At 44.2% G+C, this 22035-nt stretch overlaps 1 protein-coding gene across 2 annotated transcripts in view; it reads right to left on the bottom strand.

The window, feature by feature from the left end:
- The window catches only part of PCDH10 (protocadherin 10), a 105943-nt gene that overhangs the window by 83218 nt on the left and 690 nt on the right, over positions 1-22035 (bottom strand). Inside the window, exons 2-5 of one of the 2 annotated variants that reach the window (XM_029592711.1) lie at positions 19325-21916; positions 16764-16822; positions 16036-16142; positions 9641-9964 (exon numbers count right to left, since the gene is read on the bottom strand). In XM_029592711.1, coding sequence (XP_029448571.1) covers positions 9641-9964; positions 16036-16142; positions 16764-16822; positions 19325-21916 — 3082 coding nt within the window. The remainder of the gene's footprint in view (positions 1-9640; positions 9965-16035; positions 16143-16763; positions 16823-19324; positions 21917-22035) is intronic. The other variant, XM_029592750.1, reaches the window with a different exon arrangement.

The raw sequence follows: 22035 nt of genomic DNA, 5'->3' as shown, positions 1-22035 counted from the left end.
AACATTGTTTGTTTTTTTGACTGCCGCAGTACACTGAACAGATGATTTCAATGTGTTATCCACTATGACCGCCTAGATCTTTCTTGGGTTGTAGCACCTAATATGGAACCCAACATTGTGTAACTATAGCATGGGTTATTTTTCCCTATATGCATCACCTTGCACTTATCCACATTAAATTTCATCTGCCATTTTGATGCCCAATTTTCCAGTCTCACAAGGTCTTTCTGCAATTTATCACAATCTGATTGTGATTTCACTATTCTGAACAATTCTGTATCATCTGCAAATTTGATTATCTCACTCGTCGTATTTCTTTCCAGATCATTTATAAATATATTGAAAAGTAAGAGTCCCAATACAGATCCCTGAGGCACTCCACTGCCCACTCCCTTCCCTCCCCCCCCAAAAAAAGCTTTTCCTTCTAACCTCTCTGCAATATCAGTCAAGAGAATAATCACCTCTCTCTCCACTTAACACCATCCACCAGTTTGTAATCCAGTCCTGGATCCCACCCCTAGCCTACTCAGTTTATTAGCCTCTTATGTGGGTCTGTATCAAGACCTTTGCTGAAATCAGTGTATCGAGCCATCAGTGCACACCCCCAATCTAATTCTCTGGTCATCCATTAAACATATGTATCAACCTGAAAATCTCCCTTTGGTAAAACCATGCCGCCTTGAATCCTAGATTCAAGATGCTTCACTATCCTTTCCTTTCGGGGAGCCTCCATTAAATTTGCCAGACATCAAGGTGCAGCTAACAGGCTTGTAATGCCAATCTTCTGCTTCTCGCTAACCTTACAAAGAGGAACGTTTGCCCTTCTCTATAGTCCCACCGAACAATTTGTCTCCAAAGATCCATAAAACAATTCCATCAACAGACCCACCAGAACTTTAAAGATCCCTTAATATTACCAGATGTATCACCCAGACCCATGCAGTCTTGTTCTTTTAGTGGCACGATACCTATACCACTACTCGGATTGCTTTCTACTCTCAGAAACAATCCTTCACCAGCCCTTCTTCAGTGAACACGGGACAAAAGCATTTCTGCTTTAGATCATCTTCCATGCAAAACGTCATCTCCTTGCTTTACAGTCTTGGCTCCCCTCTCTTCTACTTGCACCTTTGCAATCCTAATTACCTTCCTACTTCTCTCAGCTCCAGATATTCTTTACTGTTCTCTTCTTTCCAAGATCCCTTCAATCCCCTAGAATCTTTCCGCTGCTACTTTTTCATCCATCTCCTTTGAAAAGTCATACTGGTCTTTCTTTCACTTTAATCTATCTTCCTAACAGATCTGTAGGCCCTGCAATACGTTTTAGTTGGGTCCACTGTTCTACTCCACCAAACTTCCCATCCTACCCGAGTCTTAAGGTATCCCTCATTTTAACAAGAACCTGACCTTTTTATGACACCTCTCTTTACTAATCCTCACTGCAGCTCATAACTGGACATTAAAAACACAGTATAGTGCCTTCCCTTATGGGTTCAATTACCATTTGTCTGAGGAGCATCCCTTGTAGTGATTCCAGGATCTCTCAGTTCTGCAGATGGGGTGCTCCAATCCAGGTTAAAATCTCCCACAAGTCCTAAGTATGTGAATGACTATCTTTATCCAGCTCTTCTACACATGCCAAAAGGGCTGTAAAACACTATACTGCCTTTCCAAAATGACTTACAATGCCACCTTTTTCCCCCCAGGCCCCTCCATTTCAGTTGCTTATTTATATTTACAGTTTGTCTTCCCCTCTTCTGCCTTGTAGGTCCTTCATGAAAGTTTCACCCATTGTAACCATCTCAAACTATATTGCTGTGACTATGAGAGCAAGTGAAGTCAGAATTATTTGCTAGTCTATGAGCACTTGTGCTCATAGGGCAGGGAGAGATCTGGAAGGCTATCATGCCACTATATAACCTCTTACCTACCACCTTACCTTCTTTTTTTACTTTAAGGTAGTGTGGTGGGATCCTTAGATTTTTTCTCCAATTCATTTGCTGTTGGTGCAACAGGCTTCCATCCATCATCCTCATCTACTTCTGTGTGCGACCTTCCCTCCCCTCAGAAAGGGTTGCAGGCCATGAATAGCCCCAGCACCCAATATATCAGAAACCCACTTCTTTACTCTGTTTCTTGTGCCATATATGAAAAGTTGTTGATACAATATGGGCTGTCTTTACCCCTACAACAAGCAGGCAATGCTCAAAAAATACTATAATGCTTACCTGCTCCTTAAGACCCTCCCCAATCTTTCTACTTCGGTAATATTAGTTGTACTATCCTTGCCAGCTGAGGATCATGGTAGCCATGTGAACTTTGCTTCCTCCATCTGTTCCCCAAGTCAATGCTTGTGATGGGTGATTCTCTTACCAGAGAGTTTGGTTTTTTTTTTAACTATCCTTAGGTACTATCCTTAGTTTCACAACTCCAGCTGCATTTTCAGGATTATCTTCCACTTCCAATGCCATGGAGGCATCTCTTATGGCTCTCTTTGACGGCAGGTCTAATTCACAGATCTTAATCTACTGGGCCCCCTTTGGATTCTGTGGGACTGAGGACAGATATCCTAGATGCAGGATAAAAAAAAAAAAAAAATGGTGCCCATAGCTTCCTGAACACATATATAAAGGCAAAGACTTCACAGCTACTAAAAATGCTACATATTGTAGGCATTAATTTCTGTGTAACTGTTCAAATTTTTCCAAAAGTTTCTCTGCTACTGCCCATTTAAATGTCCCAGATGGAAACCACTTTAGCTGAGTAAACCTACTAGAAGTCTGGCTTCTGCCTTTTAAAGAAAGTCTACATAAAACCAGTAGAAGCTGTGACGTTCTAATTAGCTGTGGCTCAACCACCATGCATTTCCTCTCCTTGAACACCTTCACAATCACTCACCAACCTTTTTTGAAAGTCTGATGTCATCTGAGCACCTAACTCCATAGAAAATTTGCTACAGCTAGGTTTAGCCATTCCAAAATTATAAGGCTGGAGGGGGAGGTGCCAGATACACACAGACGTTCGGTATGATCTCATAAGCTTCTGCTCTACCGAACAAAACTAAAAAACAGGAAGGAGCTGGGCAAGAAAATCAAACTGTTCCTGAACAAACACCCAGAGACCCCTAGCAAACAAGCAGTTATTTTCCCTATTTCCCTCTCCCCAGAGGCACTGGCAAGCACATGGCCTGGGCTAACTGCAAGGAATCTCCACAACACAAATCTTTAAAATCCAAATCCAAAAAACGTCCTTTGACAAACATCCAGAGTCCATTGTTTTCAAATCTGGTCCTCAAGATCCCTGAATGGATCAACTTTCCAGGGTAATGAAACTACAGAAATGAGCCCGGTTCTGAGATCAAATGTCTCATCCACATTCATTTAAGATATTTAGAAATCCTGAATCACTGGGAGGGATGCAAGGATTGAATTTGTGAGCCACTGGCTTTAACACAACAAGACACAAAGATTAGGGATTGTACTTAGCTTTCTATGTCAAAAGTGAAATAGCTTTCTAGGTTACCTAGAAAAGACTTAAAGGCTGTTTATATTCTCTTTCACAGGCACGTAACGAATACTAATGAGGCATTTTATTTATTTTATGCCCCTATTATATTGATTTTAAATTTGAATTTTTATTTCTTTGTGCTTTGATATATTATCTTTTCTGGTAATTGTAATACTTTTATGGTTATGTTTTATTATATTTATTGCAAACCACTGTGATTTTTATGTAAACGGAATATAAATATTTTAAATAAATGTCAAATGTCCAAGTAAAATAGCATTTAGAAAGACTATGGCACCATATATATTATTGAACCTAACCATCATAGTTTGAGTATAGTCACCAAAACATGCACTGGATTCCACTGTCCCAATTCACTCAAATCCATTCCAAAGACCTGGACTCTGGAGAATCCTAGGATATGATGCTCACAGCCCCTGATTGAGCCATGCATATTATGCAAAAAAAAAAAAAAAATGATTTGAAACGTATCGTCCTGGCCTCAAACATTGTCAGGTGTTTTCATGCAGATGCTGCAGTTGGAGGCATCATGAATTTGCCCCAGATACTTATTGCCAACTATGATAAAAAGGCCTCATAGTTGGCGACAAGTATCTGGAACAAGTGCATTACTATATGATTGTAACATTAGCAGCACAAATAACACACACAGTACACTAAAAGGTAAAGTCTTCAGTGAATTTCACATTAAAAGTACCAACACACACATTAGAACAGCACACAGGTGAATGCATATATTTAAGACACTCGGCTATACCTCTAAAGGCAAGCTGTGTTTTTGCATTAATGGCAATGTTAATGAGCAACACATAATAGAGGATATAAATTTAAAAAAAAGGGGAGTAACCTATGTAAACATCAAGTATAACATTTCTACATGGGGTTAACTGCAAGAAGCGACAGTTACTACCTAAGCAACTTACTGGGCAGAATGTATAGACCATTTTCATCTTTATCTGTTGTCATTTAGTATGTTTACTAAGGTAACACATGCTACATTTAAATGAGCAGGTTAATATAATTTTATAAATGAATCACCCATTTTATATTTTGATGCAAAAATCTGCTTTACTTGATATAAAGTGCACACTCAGCACAGTTTGATTACAAGGCTCTGCTGACTGTCATTAAATGGACATAGTCTGTTTACGCTTATAACAAAACTTGAAACAGATAGCTTGCTTCTCGAATATGATGAGAAAAAAAAACCAATACAAGATTTTCCTGCTTCAAAGACAAGATAAAGGAATGGGGGGGAAAAAAAAAACAAAACGCTGCCTGGTGGCCTATTAACTAGCCACGCTGAAAGGAAAACAAAGTGGCTGGTTCAGGGGATCAGAAAAAAAAAAGAACTGCCAAAACCCAACCAGGATAATCGAGAGGGGATTTATGTAAAACAGCCTGGGGGGAAAAAAAAAAAAAATAAAGACAGCCTCTCAAACTCTGAGCCACAGGAGAACAAATGCATCCGATCATCTTGGCAGACAAAGTAACTGAGGGGAGCTGCAGCAATGCAGAAACTGCTCGTACCTGGGCAGCAAACGTTTTTTCTCCTTTCCAGAAAGATCTGTAGGAATCCATTCATTCGCTGCCAAAAGTACAGTCATGTGACCCATGTGCATAACACCGGGGACAGCTCAGCCCCTATTGTGTCCATTCCATATTAGATTGTTTTAATTTTGGACATCTTATATCCTTGCGTAAATCAAGTTCCTTTTTAATTATCTTCATCATTTGGTCATATAAAAAAAAAAAAAAAAAAAAGGCTTTATGATATCCTCCTGACCTTGGCTAAAGTAAAATGTTTCAATTGGAAAGATTAACAAATCAATCATTTTTTGCAAGAATAATGAAGGGATTGCATCAGAACACTATAAATACATATATAGTTTTTATTTGTTAACAGCTGTTCCTTTGTTTATGAAAATATTGATGTGGTACTATTTCCATTTTTAGCCTTGGCTCTATGAGATCGTACGGATGCCTGTGCGTGTCAGAGTTCCCCTTGATTTCTCTAAAACAGCTGAGGGAGAGATTTCCCAAATTTAGGGAACTTTAGGCACCTGAAAAAAAGAGATTAGATCTTTGTACTTTCCAAGTTTTCAAAACGACTGGAGGGGGGACAGTTTCCAGCCCAGGCACAGCATATGTTCAACTCGGCAGATAAGCAAACCGAGAGCACTGCAGGAGAAACAGTTTCACTGCCGGCGGGCATCCATGCAGGACAGAAAGGAGGCCATTTAGAATCCCTCACCTTCACCTTGCACAGTTAATTTCACATTAATTTGGATGGCTGAATCCAATGGTTTGAACTCTCACCATATAATCTTTAAGTTACTAAAGTTAAAATAAAAATGATAGATCTTTCACTTCTGTGCATAACTCAATTTTCAAAAGCATTCTCAATAAGAGATGTCAGAAGCACACACAACCTTTGGGGGATCACCCTCCTGCTCTATGAGCAGCAGCTCCCCATTAATTCGGCTTTCTTGTATGAACATGCCCAGACAGGCCATGACACCGGCACCACCCAAAATAAATGTGGTTAAAGTCTCACTATTCTAAGACAAAGTAGCTTATTCTCATGTCATCAAGTCATTGGGGCATGATTTTCTCATCTCACGTCACCACTATCAAATATGACAGGTGCACTCCGTCTTGTAAACTGTGCACCATTTCTCATCTGCTTCATCCTATCACTGGCCTCAGCTTTCACTTACAGCATTTAAGTAGATGAGAACTGCATCAACTCAGCACCCATAGACTTGGTACCTTTTATTTTTTTTTAGTAGAGATATTTTTAAACAAATAGTCTATTAAGGATGAGCAAAGAATGAAGCGCAAAAAGGGCCTTGTATAAGTGTATTAGGATCTCACTGGTTTGTATATTTAAAAGCATCTCAGAAGCTTTTGAAACAATTTTTAGTTTTATAAACTGAATACATCACAATCGGGGACTTTAAATGCATACGTGATAAATCACAAGAAAATAAATGCATAACTACCAGCATTTGCAGACATAATGCTAAATTATTGCCCACTGTGGCAGAAGAAGTCCAAGATCGAGCCAAGGACATTGCCACTTACATCTAGTAGCTCTTTAGATATAGGTAGTACTAGAAGAGGGGTAGCCTAGAAAGGAAAGAGGCAGTAGTGGCAGCTTCAGTTCCAGGAGAGAGGAGGCAGTGACAGATCAAAATTGTGTGGGTAAGCCACAAAAGTTAAATAAGAGATGAAATTTTCCTTTGATAAAAGGACTATAAAAGAAATGCAGTAAGACAGGGCCCTTGCTCATTATGAAAGTAAGAAAGTCAAATGTATCAGTTGTGCCCCTAGAAATGGCAGAGTACTTCAGTATCCAAGATAGCACCTTTAATTACACCTACACACAGGATAACTTCCACATAGTTTATTCCTAAGCATGGTGTAATATTTTACCAGGCTGGATTAGGGAGTTAACATAGAATCACAATGCCCCCAAGTGGTGAAAATTCAACTGGCAATTTTAATGCCCCAAGTCTCCATAAAGCTGGAAGGCCAGAGGAGGTGGTCAACCAAACTCTTCTAAGATTTTGGAAAGTAAGTTTGTTTACCACAATAGCAATTAAGTTCCAGAATTAACTGCAGCTATGAAAAGGAGCCATGAATACAAGTGTCACATGCAGTCCTCATGATTCTCCCCCATACCAAACAAGAGGCAATTCTCTCTGGGGAACACAGTCTTCTACGGGGCTTAATATAGAGACAAAAAAAAGGGGGATCTGGGTTAGAGCCAGGTGTGAACACACACACACATCCCTCCCACTCATCCCTGTGACCTTCCATCTTCAGCCACCAGCAGGGCTCAGTCCCCAGGCTTTCGCCCACCAGTGACTGAATTAGGACCAAGTCTGAAACTTGTGAGCCGCTGTGCCAGTCCCCAGGCTTTCGCCCACCAGTGACTGAATTAGGACCAAGTCTGAAACTTGTGAGCCGCTGTGCCAATCAAAGCCAGGGCCGAAGCCTTGATGGTTGGAGTTATTGCTCACCCCTTTCAAACCTGCGCTAATTCAATCCCTTATCTGTTCTTTGCTGTGCAGTGCTTGCTTCAGGATCACAACAGGCAGGAGGGAGGGGGGGGGGGGGTTGTGGAACAGGAGGGAAAGCGCTGTTCTCTGCTCAGTCTCCCTCAGGCTCGCCTCTTCCCTTCCGCTTTCTTGCAGGCTGCCTGAAGGGAACGGGCTGGGGCAGAACATCCCTGCTGTTCTGCCTTTTAAGACTGCTCCAAACCCGTTCCCCTACAAATTGAGCTCGGTCTTCCTAATGTGGCATGAACCCGCCATCTTTCATAGCAAACAGAAAACCAGCTCGTAACATGTTTTGCAGAGTAATTGAATAACAATGCTTTCTAGATGTGACTTAAGCAGCACAGCTGGTCAGACACGGCCTCGCCAAATGGAGAGAACTGAAGAGATTTTGCAGGCTGAGGGGGTTAAGTGAAACAGCAAATTAAGCCAAGGTATCGCAGACTACCCCGACTCTACCTCTTGCCACCGTAAACTAGTGATGCATCCAAATTGAGTTAAAATCAAGGACATTCATTTCAGAAAAAAGCAGAGCACTGGATCTTTCACAACATTTCCCAGGTTCTGAACATACTACAAAGCTAGGACAAAAAACATAAGAGCTATAACAATTATGAGATCAAAAGAAAATGCAAATTAATTTAAATTAGATTAAAAAAAATGTTCTGCAAATACTGAAAACAAACTCCTTGGGTTTCAGATGTTACGAAAACCAGACATAATTTGCTTTAAAATGTAAGCAGAATTAAATATTAAACAGAAAAGCATTTCAATGCTCCTGGTAAAGCCTCATCTTGCGCTACACCTAAGCCTTCCCAGGCTGAGAATCACTGAGCTAGATTTAGTTTTTCCACAATCCAGCCTTTCCTCTGCCTTTGAAAAATGAGCCAATTGCTGATGCTCTATAACTAGAAGAGCACGGTCAGACCTCACAGGATGGAGAGAGGCGCCCATGGTTTGCCTGGATTGGCTCTTCAAGCTTTAAACATTACTGGAAACAGCATGTCTGTCATAGGGGTGCTAACAGTCCCAGTTTGTCTTTAATACTAATGATTTTATTTCCAGGTCTAAAGAATTAAATTCCCATAGATTAAAGTCTTCCAGATTAAAGGATTCATTTCTAAATAGGGGGATAAACTCATCATTCTACAGGCTTCTGTCAAGTGCCATTTGGCATGCAACCTACACCAAGCAATAAATTAGTTTCCTTAGACATATGTGGACAGTCTACAGATCAAACATCCTAGTGCTGTGATGATTCATTTTAAGTGAGAATAAGTGACAAAAGGATCAACAAATCCTTATTCTTGGGAATGGATATAAGGCGACCAGGGAGGGACCTTTTGGTCATGTTCTTCTACTCTACATGAACTTGGATTATCAACCAACTGCTTCCCCCACCCTCACCCCGCTCCTTTCTCAAATGTGCAATGTTCATGGGGTAATAGTAACAGGTTTTCTTACCCTATCATTTAGCAGCACACATGCAGCAGAAGTCTATGGCATCCAGGGTAAAATGGCAAACTCTTGTTTTAAAGGAATCTGCTTGGATGAATTTTACTTAATCGCTACACACAGCTCTATTTAAAACCTTGTCTAAGTTCCCTGCCACATTCAAGAAACAAAGAAGCATTACTGTATTCAGCGTTAAGGCTTACACAATTACCAAAAATAGAAGAAATAAAAATTCTTTAGCATCACTTTTTTTTTTTCCCATCCAAATTCCAAACCACCACATACACACAGAATGGCAGGATAAGTGAAAGGAGCCCAGGGAGAGCGAAAGACCATCTCTAACAAATCTAAACCACAAATGGCATACCTAGCTGGGCTAAGCAGCAGTGCATAAACCATCAAGCAACTTTCACAACTGCACTTGGCATGTATGTCAGCAGCCTTATTAAATCCAAAAGCAGCAGCCATCTTCAACAATAGCCTCTCTACTACAGCCAACAAAACTCAATGAAGGCCCTATCTGTGGAAGGGGCTAAGTGATTTGGCTGGCTTGTGTATGCACTTCACTGTGACTGAACGTTCTGTGTACTTACTCAAATATGGGGGTTTATAAGGCGCTCGTGTGCCAGAAAGTAGGCCATCTAACTCCTTTCTCTCTAACGTGTTCCCGCTCCCACCACAGCCGTGCAGGGCCTTCTCTTTGCCGAAGGTGGAGAAAGACCTCTCACCCCCAGGCTGAGCTTCTGGGGCTTCAAAAACCTCTGTGTCCGGGACGGAGTCCATGCCGGGTACGTGGAGGTTGCTGCGATAGTCCGCGGCCTGGCGTCCATCTGAGGGTACAAATGAAGGCATCCAACACCGATCCGAGTGGCCCAAGGCTTTGCATTCCTCTGTGCAATTGGAGAAGAGATCTGTCCCTGCAAGCAGGAGAAAGACAGCAGCCTCAGTGTCATTCACCTTCACCAAGCACAAAAGTCATCTGCAGATACAGAGGGATCATATTATAACCAGAGACCTTCCAGGTAACCCCAAAACTTTTAAAGACCCTCTCATTTTACATCAAAACACTCATCTTCTAGGATAAAAATTTGATGTCCTTCAAAAGGTCCTAAATGTTAATAGAACAAAATTGCTATATTTTAAAAAGCAATTTCATTGTGTTTCTTAATGGCTAAGTACAAATGCCCCCTACATCTTTTAGCTTGTGTTCTCACTATACAGAGTGCTACATGATGTCTGCAAACTCCTCTGTAGTATAAGATTCTGATTCCCCACTCTCGCCACTCGGGAAGGGAAAATGCATGACAGCATTGGGGTTTCCACTCTGACACTTATCTGTCAAAGCTCATGCAATTCTCTTTTATGCAACCTTTACTAAAGGCCACATTTACAGTGGAGGATCACTTCTTTGTTACAGTGAACTCCATTAGCGAGTACACCATATAAATGTATAGCAATTTGAGCCTTATCATTCTGGTACCACCCATTCCCATTGTATTAGCTGACTATCCTTACACTGAACATGTTGATGCTGCTTGTTATTTTTAAAAAGACTGGTAATCCTGGAATAATTTGCCTCCCCAGTTATCTAACTATGTATGATCTTCCTGGCAGAAATCCAACTCATGCATGGAACGGATGACTGTTTCTTCTGGAAGAGACTTAAGGCTACAGCCAGAGCATAAGGAAAGGGACTCGTATTCAAGTGCCGAGTCCTCCACAACGATGCTCAGATACATAAAAGCACACATGAATAAGCAGTGGTAATGATCAAAAAAAAAAAAAAATATATATATATATATTCATGGATGCACTAGTAAAATTTCCACAATAAGAAAACTGCACTTAAAAACTAGCTGCGAACAAATCTACATGAAAAAGAGGGTGAGGGGCTGACAACTCAACCACCCCAGCAGACCGTGCAATGAAATTTCAAAATCTATCAGCACACCAAGCAAAAAGGCGATGACAACATTTCAGTCTAACATGGAGATGGTCATCCATGCGAGACTGAGGATTACAGCAGGCACACTGGATTCTTTATATCTTTGAGCGCTGGCCCAGTGACATGAGCACAGAACTAAAAACCAGTCCTTCTCTGTAGGCAAAACATTCCTAAACCAAACCACCCTCCATTTGGTCAGGCATCAAAGCAGCACAGAGAAAACCATGCATGACAGTGAACAGGAGAAAGAGACTGACATGTAAATCTCATTAATGGGCAAGAACAAAATTCCCCCTCAGGAGAACTTGTGATAATTCGTCAAACATACCGCAACTGCTGCAAGAAAAAAAAAATCACTTTCATAAAAACAGATGCCAAGTAAACTTGTGAGAAGAGACAACATATGAAAAGATGGGCGCCTGTATCTTAATTTTATAAAACTCTTCAGGTATCTCACTTTAATCATCAACAGCACTGGTGTTACCTCTGCAGATTAATGGAGAGAATCTTTACAGCAAATGGTTGTAATTAGTGGGACATGGCTAGCTGAAGTCCAGTGTTTCACAGCAACTGATACTATTGACAAATGCAAATACTCATCCCCACCAGCGCAAAGCTACTGTCTTACAAATGCTTCACAGCGATTAGGATTTCAAGCAAGTAATACTTCCATCCACGGCCTTCAGACTGGTACTTCAGCTACACATTTTCTGCTTGATTCTTTAGATTCCTTAAGCCAGGAGGAAGAAGGGTGGTACTCGAAGATTATCAGTTCTCTGGGCATTGAAGGAAACACTATTTCACCTTAAAAAAAAACCCTAGACTACACAAGATATAAAACCAACAGAACTTTAGCAGCATATATTCTCAGAAAAATGAATAAGCCTGTCTAAATGCAAACTACATACAGAAGAATAGCATGATACACGAACTATTAAAGCCAATAGCCAAATTAATCTAAGACTTTTCTCTTCAACGTGAATGGCTCAATTCAACCTAACAAAATTCCATATTTAACAAAGATTAAGACTACTATTAGGATGAGAATAACTTGAAAAGCTCCTGTCTGAAAAAAAAAATACCAATCTGGTTTCAAATTCCTTCACACTAAAAGTAATAAAGCAGGATTCTGTTCTGCCATGTATGCATTGCCACAAGTTTTATTAACAGCTCCCTGGATAGATAATATTTAACATTCCACTAAGCCTATTTTGGTAACGATGTGCTGTTTCATTTGATGCTCTAGATTGTTTTTGCTTAGAACATATGAAATTATCTCATGCATTATTTGAAAATATTCAAGTTGCTTAAAAGGTTACACAGAATGCACTATTTTCTTTTACAGATTAAACCTCATTCACAATGATTTTTTTGTTAAATGAAGCTATCTGTGATCTTAACGCTGGCTTCGCTAGCATGGCTATTGATAAGTGCTATGTAGAAGTCTGGAAATAAGTTAGTGATCAGTGAGCCGTTGAGGAACACAAAGTTGCACGGCAGCCAGAATTAAGGAATGAGATGGGGGAATAGCATGCAAGGCTCCCAACCTCATCACGCTGGCATGCATCACTGTGTGAATATGGAGGTGGGGGAAGCGACACTGCTTCTTAGAAACGGGGCTGCAGTAGATTTGTGTTAGAGCATTTTTAAAACTAAAACCTCAGATCCTTAAACTACAAGGATGGAAGAGAGCTGGCTCAATCTCAGCAGTTGCCCATCTATGTGCTGCCCTCCTGGCAAGGTTTTGCTCTGTACATGCCCTTGTGTGTGATTCCCACACTTACAGTAGCAAAGGACAGGAAACAAGAGAGGCAGCTCCAGGCTTAACAGCAGCAAATAAAAAAAAAACTTGAATTTTTTTCTCTCTCATGCAGTTAAAAATTCACTCCCCACAGGTTATTTACATCTTCTAATATTGTCAGCAAAATGTAATTAATGCTCATAATTGCTTTGCTGAAAAATTAAATTGTATTACTGCTACTATGAGTGAAGACATGCTAAGATGCCTGGAAAGGGAGGACCCATGTGCGCATGTGAAGGGATTAGGAGGGGGAAGGTGGCAGAACTAATTTGAAGACAAAATCTTATCTTTGAGGGGGGATCAGAGCAGGGATGTCCTATTATACTGGTCCCACATAAAAAAAAAACCACTGACTCTCTCTCAAACCAAACACATGGTTCATCTGCATGGCTGTAAACCTTCACCATCAGTAAAGGTAAGTAGAAGACTTCCTTCTCTCACCACAGCACTGCCTGGGGGGGGGGGGGGGGGAAGCCCTCAATTCCACTGAATGCATTCAGAAATGCACAATTACAAAACATGAGCTGTCCTCCCCGATGGAAAAGCAAAAGGACGGGCGGTTTGCTTTGGCATATTCATTGCCACAAAGGACAGCTGGGTCTCACACTTTGCCAGAGGTAGTGAAAATAGTTCAGTGTGAGGAGAAAGGGCTATAATATTTTCCAGCACAAGAATATCAAATTAGCACTTTATTATCAAGTCATTTCAGGATTCTAAATTCACCCTCTTATTATTCACAAGTGCAGAAAGAAGAAGGCAAGCAGGCAGTTTATCAGCAGGCAACAAAAAAAAAAAAAAAAAAAGGTTGTGAAAGAAATAAACCTCAAAAGGATACCTTAAGCTAAACTAGCAAATACTTGGACTACCAAGAGCCACTTCCCTCAGGCTATGCCTTATACTAGTAGTGAACATATTTCACTTAAAACATGTTAGCCTAACGAGAACGGAACCAAAGAGCAATTTGCTTAGCAAGACTTGAATTTGCAGAGCAGGCTAATGCCAAAACAAACCAATGATTTCTAACCGAATTCTAAAGAATGCATGTCTTTTAACTAGCAAAGCAAATGAAATGAGAATAGTAGTATGGCTGTTTTGTGAGGAGAGAAAGGAAAGGCTCAATCTAAAGGAAGAAGGGCAGCTTACAGTCTTTCCTTCATAAACTATGAAACTGTAGTGTGTTATAAGAGAACCTCTCTATGCATTGCAGCACTCCCAGGCACATCTCATAAATCTCGCTTGATATGGTCTTTCTACATTATTTTTTTTTCTCCCATCTGCAGCATCCTGGGTCCTGATTCTGACACTACATTCCCGGGAGTGCAAGCTTACTCGATTCAGAGATACTGAAAATTGTTTTCTTTTGCTGAATAACCCTGAAGGAGCCATCAGTAACCCCATTTCCCAGACAGAGAGCTTTCCCTCAAAGCCGTTCTGATATTAAATCATCTGTCATAATCTGCAAGAAACCATTGCCGAGAAAAAAAAAAACCAACCACATTTAATAAATTAGTTCATGAAAAGTTTCAGGCAGCAGAAACGCTGAGGATGAACATGACCGCCACACTAAACACATGCATGTAAATATGGGAGAGATGGGGAGAAGGCAAACAATTTTACAGGGTACTGAAGATAGAGGTTACACTAAGGGCACATTAAACAATCACTCCTCATACTCACTTCTGAATTGTACTGCCTCCATCTTTAACCTGTGCAACATGACAATGCAACAGGTAAGCTAGTAAAACACAATATGGCAGCTTGCAGAACCCAAGTGCACCGGTCTCATTTCAGCCGCTGGATTTATATGCAAATCACCTATTGCTACATTGGTCTATCACAACTCCAGTGCCTCCTGCAGATGGTTAAGTCTGGCCTTCTCTGATTCATTATATTTATTACACTGATGGACTAATCTGATTGAAATAGTCATTGGACTAAAAGCACGGCATAAAACCTGTTTAAAAAAAAAAAAAAAAACCCATCATGCAGCTAAAGAAAAAAATAGCTCCTAGTAGCCAGTCACTTATTTAGCAGGTAATGCAAAACGCGCAGTTTACAAAGGCAAAACTGAATCAGTCCCATACACCGAGCAAAATGAAAGGGTCTCTGTTCAGATGTAGACTTCTGGCATACCCTAGACATAAAAGAGATGCTCTGTTCACTTTAGCATGAAGTCCTACAAGGAGCAAGGACCTCCAGGGACTCTTGGCTCTTCTGAGCTCTCATTAGGTCTGCATATTAATGAAGCAGCATTGTGAAGGGGCCCTTGAGAATAGGCGTTTCTATTCAGAGGGTTTTCCCTGCAGAAGGGAACACAACACAGCAGAAAACAGACAAGCGAGTGAGGGCCTGGAGTCTGCAAGATCTTCAGCAACTTCCGCATGGACTGCCTCAGACGCCTCCAAAACCAGCTCAGGATGCCAATTAACAGACAGGCAACAGGGATGAAGAATTCCCAGACATCTGGAGAATTGCTTTCCATTTTCCACATGTCTCAAATGTCCTGCCTTGGAAACCTTAATGCCACAAATCCTACGAACATTGTATGCTCACCCTTTTGTTTGGCGTTGGTTACTTCCTACAAAAATGTCTACATGATTTTCAGAAAAACAGTTTTCGGCATTAAGAGAGATGAAAATAAACCATTTCTCATCTTAGCATTTTCATGCTTGTGGCTATTTTATTTTTTGGGGTTTTCTTTTCTTCTTTTTAAAATTATGAAATAGAAGACATTGCATTTCCAATGCCTGATGTGTGTAACCACATTTTTGTAACTGCCATTCACAAAATATTCAGTCATAAGGAATTCCTTTTAAAAATCACTGCTATATTAATGGGAAAAAAAAATACTCTATGCATCCCATCTAAACTGAAAACAACTTGAAAAACCACCAACAGAAAATCTCACACACTTCCCTTTTACCCTACAGTGGCTTTCAACATCTCCTGCTGAAAACATATAAGCTTCCAAAACAAAGTCAATGCATCTACATCTCCAGACTTAGTCACAGTCACATTTAACATGTTTGCAGCCATCTTCCATATATTATATGCACGAATAAATAAGCATATCATTAGAATCTAGAGCACAGATAGGGGGGGGAGGAGCAACACCATAAGGCCTTCAGTTTACTAAAGAAAGTTAGCAATTCCAAGGCAGGTCTCACTAGCCTAACAGCTAGCTCTTTCCAAGCGACTTATTCAAAAATCTAATCTTTCTATCCCCCTTTTATCAGACTTACCAGAGGATTGACCTCGATTAGTGGCGTCGTGATCACTGTCTCCTTGCTCGCTGTCTCCATGACCACTGTCCTTAGAGCTTACTATGTCTGCTTCCTGGAATGCAGAACTAGAACCAAAACAAAAAAAAAAAAAATCTGAATATTAGAATGAAGCTTATTGGAAAAAAAAAAATAAAAAACTCGAAAAACATTCTTCTGCCATCACATGGCCAGCCAGGGTGTTGCATTTGCAGCTATTACATTCAGCTGCAAAGGATTTTTTTTTTCTTTCGAAAAGGAATGAAGCTTATATTTGGAGACATTAGCCAACCAGCTGAAAACAGCACTACCCGTTATCAGCTGCCTTTCTGGCACTTGTCATTATAGATCATTTTTACTCCCTTTGCTTAAATTAGAAAAAGAATTTATGCTCATGTCAAGATTTGTCAAATGTGAATAGATGAAGTGCACATGTAAGCATTTGACAGACTTAATTTCTGTATTCATTAATCTGTACAGTGATTCTAAATAGTGCAGACAGGCGCTATTTGCCAAAAAATGGTATACATGTAAAGCTGTGTATGCCTTTTTCTAATATTCTGATTGAAAAATGTTTCTCCTGGATGAAAATCCTGTCTCACTACTGTGAGTTCTATTCCATGAATTCGAATTGTCTCTGAGCTTTTTTTTTTTTTTTTTAATTTTTTTTTTAAACATGTATTAGAGAAGCCAGACCAAGGCATCCGTACCTGTTTACCCGTCGCGGTCTATCAACTAGGTAACTGAGTTCTGCTCGCTGGTGTTTATTCTAGAAAAATAAAGCAGATACAATTTAACTCCAGATGTTAAGAAACAGCTGCATCTAAAACCTCAAGCTATTCTAGTAAGGTGGATCCTTCTTTAGATGTAAAACTGGAGTCTCATCACTCATTCAGTCTGTGAAAACCAGAGGACAGAAAGCAAGGAAAAATCAAGCTGCCAGCCCCACAACTGGATCCAGAAAATGAGACAGACTTCCCAGCACTGCACGTGATTTGCAAATATTGCACTTTGAAGAATAAAGAAACATGAACCTTTGAAGCACACCAGAACTTAAGGTTAATTTAGCAGCCTTTGATTGGGGGAGGGTGTTTATGTCCTTTGTACAAGCTTACAAAATATTACATTCATAAGTATTCAATTCATTGCCCTGGATTAATGCAAAAAGTCAAGAAAAAATACTGGAAGGAGGAACCTCACTGCACAAATGTGTAACTGGAAATACAACAGACAAAACTGCCACAAATGATTGCAGGAATCTAATGTACAGGTCTGAAATGTGTTTGCGGTTGGTTTGATTTCAGTATAAATGGACTGTCTGGATACAGTCAATATAAGTATCGCCACATTATCAATTAACTTTCCTGAAAGAGTAGCAGTCTTCAGACCTCTGGGTCTCCCTATCCCCAAATCCTTTTGGAGAGAGAAAATATTCTCTCATGCATTGTTTTTGTAATAAAACAAGGGGATTTTTCTTTAAATGCAAGTGGTTTCTTTGCAGTCTGCAAAAATCTAGCATGAATCAGATTCCAAAACTGGTTAAAAGAACAGCAAATGGTAAACCTGTCTGCTAGTATTTATACAGCTCTGTACTGTGCCAGACAAGCTTCATTCAAATTCACACAGTGTGAGCATTTGGCTGCAACAGCTTTTTTCCCCCCCTTTTTTTTTTTTTTTTTGGGGGGGGGGAGAGATATAATAAAGTGCAGTGCACAACTACTGGCTTTCCTACAAACCAGTTCTGAAATGACCTTACTCTGTTAAACTGCAAATCCAAAATAAAACTGCATTTACCTCTGAGCTGCTGGGTAGAGCATATGAGAATTGTAAAAATGAAGCTGAGAAACCAAAATGAAAAAAATGCAAAAGATCACCAGAAAAAAAAATCTTAAGATGAAAGACTGAAACGGAATGCAAGAGAACTGCAGTGGTAGGAGCGTGACATTAAAGAGCAGGAGAAAGGCAGCTGTGAAGGGGGTCTGAAAGCACAGTGAATAAGCATAACAAAAGAAGATTTACAGATAACAAGGGATCAGAGGCATCAAGGTTCATTATGGGAGGTGAAGCTTTAAAATACAGACTCCCTAAGTGAGAATAAAGGAGAGACATTCTAAAGTAGGTTTGGGAGAGAGGTTACCACAGAAGGCATAGGTTATTTACCATGAAGGTGAGGGTAGAGCTGCAGCAATTGTATGGCTGGGGGGGGGGGGGGGGTGTTAGGAGAGGGGGGACATTGCTTATGAAGGTAGAAAAATTTCAGAGCTGCAGGGTAAGGTATTCCTTATGAACCCAAGGGAAGTGCTGCTCTCAGCTACCGATCTTTAGGTGCTTGATGTGAATGGAGGGAGGACATGTTATTAAGAGAAGAACAGGGGAGCATTTTAATGATCCTGGGGGAGCTGGAAAGGATGGATGGGTTTCAGAGCTACAGGGGAGTTGGGCTATCTTCCATTCTACACTGCAGAATACTAATTACTACACAAGTCCTTGAGAGAACAGGATTCTTTTCTGCTTAAGATTCCTTTCACTGAAACAAGACATATATAAGAACTTTCAAGACCACATTTGGAGGAGGAACTTATGGTCTCATAAGCTCATGTACAACATCTATATTGGTATCATAAAAAGGTATCACAAGCTACAAACAAAGGCATGAGGGGACATGCTAGACAAAACAGGAGACTGGGAGCATGCAAGAGAGGATAAAGAGACACTTGTGACTGACCACAGAAGTGCTTGGTACCATAGCAATAAAGACAAGAAAGACTTCATGATCAGGGTAGAGAGTATGCCAAATGGGTTATATATTAGTAATTATAGCTGCAAGGGGCCTCCAACCCTCTTGATGGAGATATGGTGTTTGCAGAAAACAATACATGTTAGTGAGCAGGGTTGTAGGACTTCCTGATGCTTCTGATGGAGAGCTGGGTATTTAAGCAAAGGAAGGTTACAGGTTAGTGATCACAGTTGGCAAAGCACAGAATTTTCTGAAGAAGCTGGAGAGAGGGAGGAAAGAGGTCAGCAGAAGAGGTTAAGTGATCAGATTTATAAGGACATGTTATGCGAGTGGGGGAGTCACTTTATGAAATGTTAGTTAGCATAGTTGGTAGCACACCGACCCTTCCAATGGAGATGAGGGAAAGGAAGAATGGCGGGAGAGATTAGGAGATTTCGGACAGGACAGGATGACAGGAGAGATCAGGTGTCAGTGATCCCAGCTGGAAGGATGGGGGGGAGCTGCAGGGGAGGGAGGCAGCGCGCAGTCTCTTACCTCTCCGGAGAGGATACTGCCGTTGGAAATGATGTCGGGCTGCTGGTCCGCGTATCCGGTCACGACGGCTCCGCAGGGGCTGTGCTCGGCGTCCGTGCTGCGGGCGGGGCTGCAGGGCTTCAGGAACATCAGGTCCGTCTTGGCGGACTCGGGAGTCAGGCACACCTGGTAGCAGTAGTTCTGGTTGTGGTGGTGGGAGCCTGGCCCAGGACCTACGGGTTCCTCCCCGGGCAGGGAAGACCCGACGGGGCCACTCCCCCCTCCTCCGCCGCTCTGCACCAGCATAATGTCGGACTTGCTGAGCTTCTTCTTGCGCGCCCGGGCCTGGCGGGGGCAGCAGCAGCAGAGGCAGCAGTCGCCGGCCAGGCAGCTGTAAATGTTCAGCTTCTTCTCCTTCTGGCAGCGCACGGCCAACACGATCATGGCGAGCAGGAAGACGAAGGAGACCGAGCCCAGGGCGATGATGAGGATGAGGGTGAGGTCCAGGGCCGCGTCCCCGGCGCGACTAGGCCGCTGCTCGGCCGCGGAGCCCCCGCCGGGCCCTCCGCCGCCCGCGCCTCCTCCCGCGGCCCCTCCGCCGGCGCCCAGCCGCTCGCCCACGGCGCTCTCCACCACCTGCACCTGCAGCGTGGCGCTGGAGGAGAGCGGCGGCTGCCCGTTGTCGCGCACCTCCACCAGCAGCTCGTAGGGCCGCGGCGGCTGCTGCTGCTGCCGCGTCTGCTGGTGCTGCTGCTGCTGCGGCTGCCGCGAGTCCCCGCGCCGCTCGGGCACGCGCCGCGCCGTCCTCAGCTCCCCCGAGCGCCAGTCCAGGCGGAAGAGGCCCCCCTCGTTGCCGTGCGCCAGGCGGTAGGTGAGGCGCGCGTTGTCGCCCGAGTCGGCGTCCACGGCCGCCACGCGCGTCACCAGGTAGCCGGGCTCGGCGGCGCGCGGCAGGGGCTGGCGCGCGGCCGTGCCGTTGCGGCCCTGCGGGGGCGAGACGATGGCGGGCGCGTTGTCGTTCTGGTCCACCACCAGCACGCGCACGGTGGCGTTGCCGCTCAGCGGCGGGGCGCCGGCGTCTCGCGCCTCCACGGCGAAGGCGAAGTCCTTGAGCTGCTCGTAGTCGAAGGAGCGCAGCGCGTAGAGGTAGCCGTTCTCGGCGTTGATGGAGACGTAGGTGAAGACGGACATGCCCTGGATGTCGCACTCCAATATGGAGTAGGTGAGAGCGGCGTTGGGGCCCTCGTCGGCGTCGGAGGCGCTAACGGCGTAGATGTAGGCGCCCGGCACGTTGTTCTCCGTCACGTAGACATCGTAGGCGGGCTGCGAAAAGCGCGGCGCGTTGTCGTTCACGTCCGCCACGCGCACCTGGATGGCGCGCGAGGCGCTGAGCGGCGGCGAACCCCCGTCGCGCGCCACCACCGTCAGCTCGTAGGCGTCGCGCGTCTCGCGGTCCAGGGCGCCGTCCGTCACCAGCGTGTAGTAGTTCTTGAAGGAGGGCTGGAGGCGGAAAGGCAGCTCGGACCCGCCCCCGCCCAGCAGCTCGCACTCCACCTGGCCATTCTCGTCCGAGTCGCGGTCGGCCACGCTGAAGAGAGCCACCACGGTGCCGGGCGGCGCTGCCTCGCTCACCTCCTCCTTGACGGTGCTGAAGGTGATCTCGGGCGCGTTGTCGTTGGCGTCGAGCAGCTGCACCAGCACCTTGCAGTGCGCCGGCACGGCGTTGGGGCCCAGGTCCTTCGCCTGCACGTACACCTGATACAGGGAGCTCTCCTCGTAGTCCAGCCGCCCGGCCACCTCCAGCCGCCCCGTTCGCGGCTCCAGCCGGAAGAGCTCGCGCGCCCGCGGCGCCAGGTGGTTGCCGAAAGAGTAGGCCACCTCGCCGCTGGGGCCCTCGTCCGGGTCCGTGGCGTTCAGCTGCAGCACTAGCGTGCCCGGCGGCGCCGTCTCGGGCAGCGCCACGCTGTAGACGGGCTGCGCGAAGGCGGGCGCGTTGTCGTTGGAGTCCAGCACGCGCACGGAGAGCAGGGCGGTGCCGGTACGCGGGGGCTGCCCTCCGTCCACCGCCGTCAGCACGTAGCGGTGCAGCGCCTGGCGCTCGCGGTCCAGCGGCTGCTGCAGCACGAGCTCGGCCACGCGCCCCCCGCTCTCGCCCTGCGTCTGCACGTCCAGCGCGAAGTAGTCGTTGGGCGTCAACTCGTAGGTGCGCAGCGCGTTGGCGCCCACGTCAGGGTCCGAGGCGCTCTCCAGCGGGAAGCGCGTGCCCGGCGTGGCGCTCTCCGAGATCTCCACCGCCACGTCGGGCTGCGGGAAGCTGGGCGGGTGGTCGTTGACGTCCAGCAGCTCGACCTCCACGCGGAAGAGCTCGAGCGGGTTCTCCAGCAGCACCTCCACGTGCAGCGTGCAAGGGGCGAGCTGGCGGCAGATCTGCTCGCGGTCCATGCGCTCGGCCACCAGCAGCAGACCGTTCTCGGCGTTCAGCTGCAGGTAGGGGGAGCCGGGCGCCGGCCGGAAGCGCCGCTCGGAAAGTTTTGTAAGGTCCAAGCCCAGCTCCTCGGCGATGTTGGCCACCACGGTGCCCGGCTCCTGCTCCTCCGGCACCTTGTACTGCAGCTGCGGGAGCACCCCGCGCGCCAGGCGGGCGCAGACGAGCAGAAAGAGCACCAGCATGTTCCAGAAAGAGGGGGGCCAGGCAGAGATTAAAAAAAAAAACAACAAAAAAACGAATAAAA

Source organism: Rhinatrema bivittatum, chromosome 1 (genome assembly GCF_901001135.1).
Source record: "Rhinatrema bivittatum chromosome 1, aRhiBiv1.1, whole genome shotgun sequence".
Classification (NCBI taxonomy): Eukaryota; Metazoa; Chordata; class Amphibia; order Gymnophiona; family Rhinatrematidae; genus Rhinatrema; species Rhinatrema bivittatum.
This window is presented reverse-complemented; position numbering and strand designations above follow the sequence as displayed.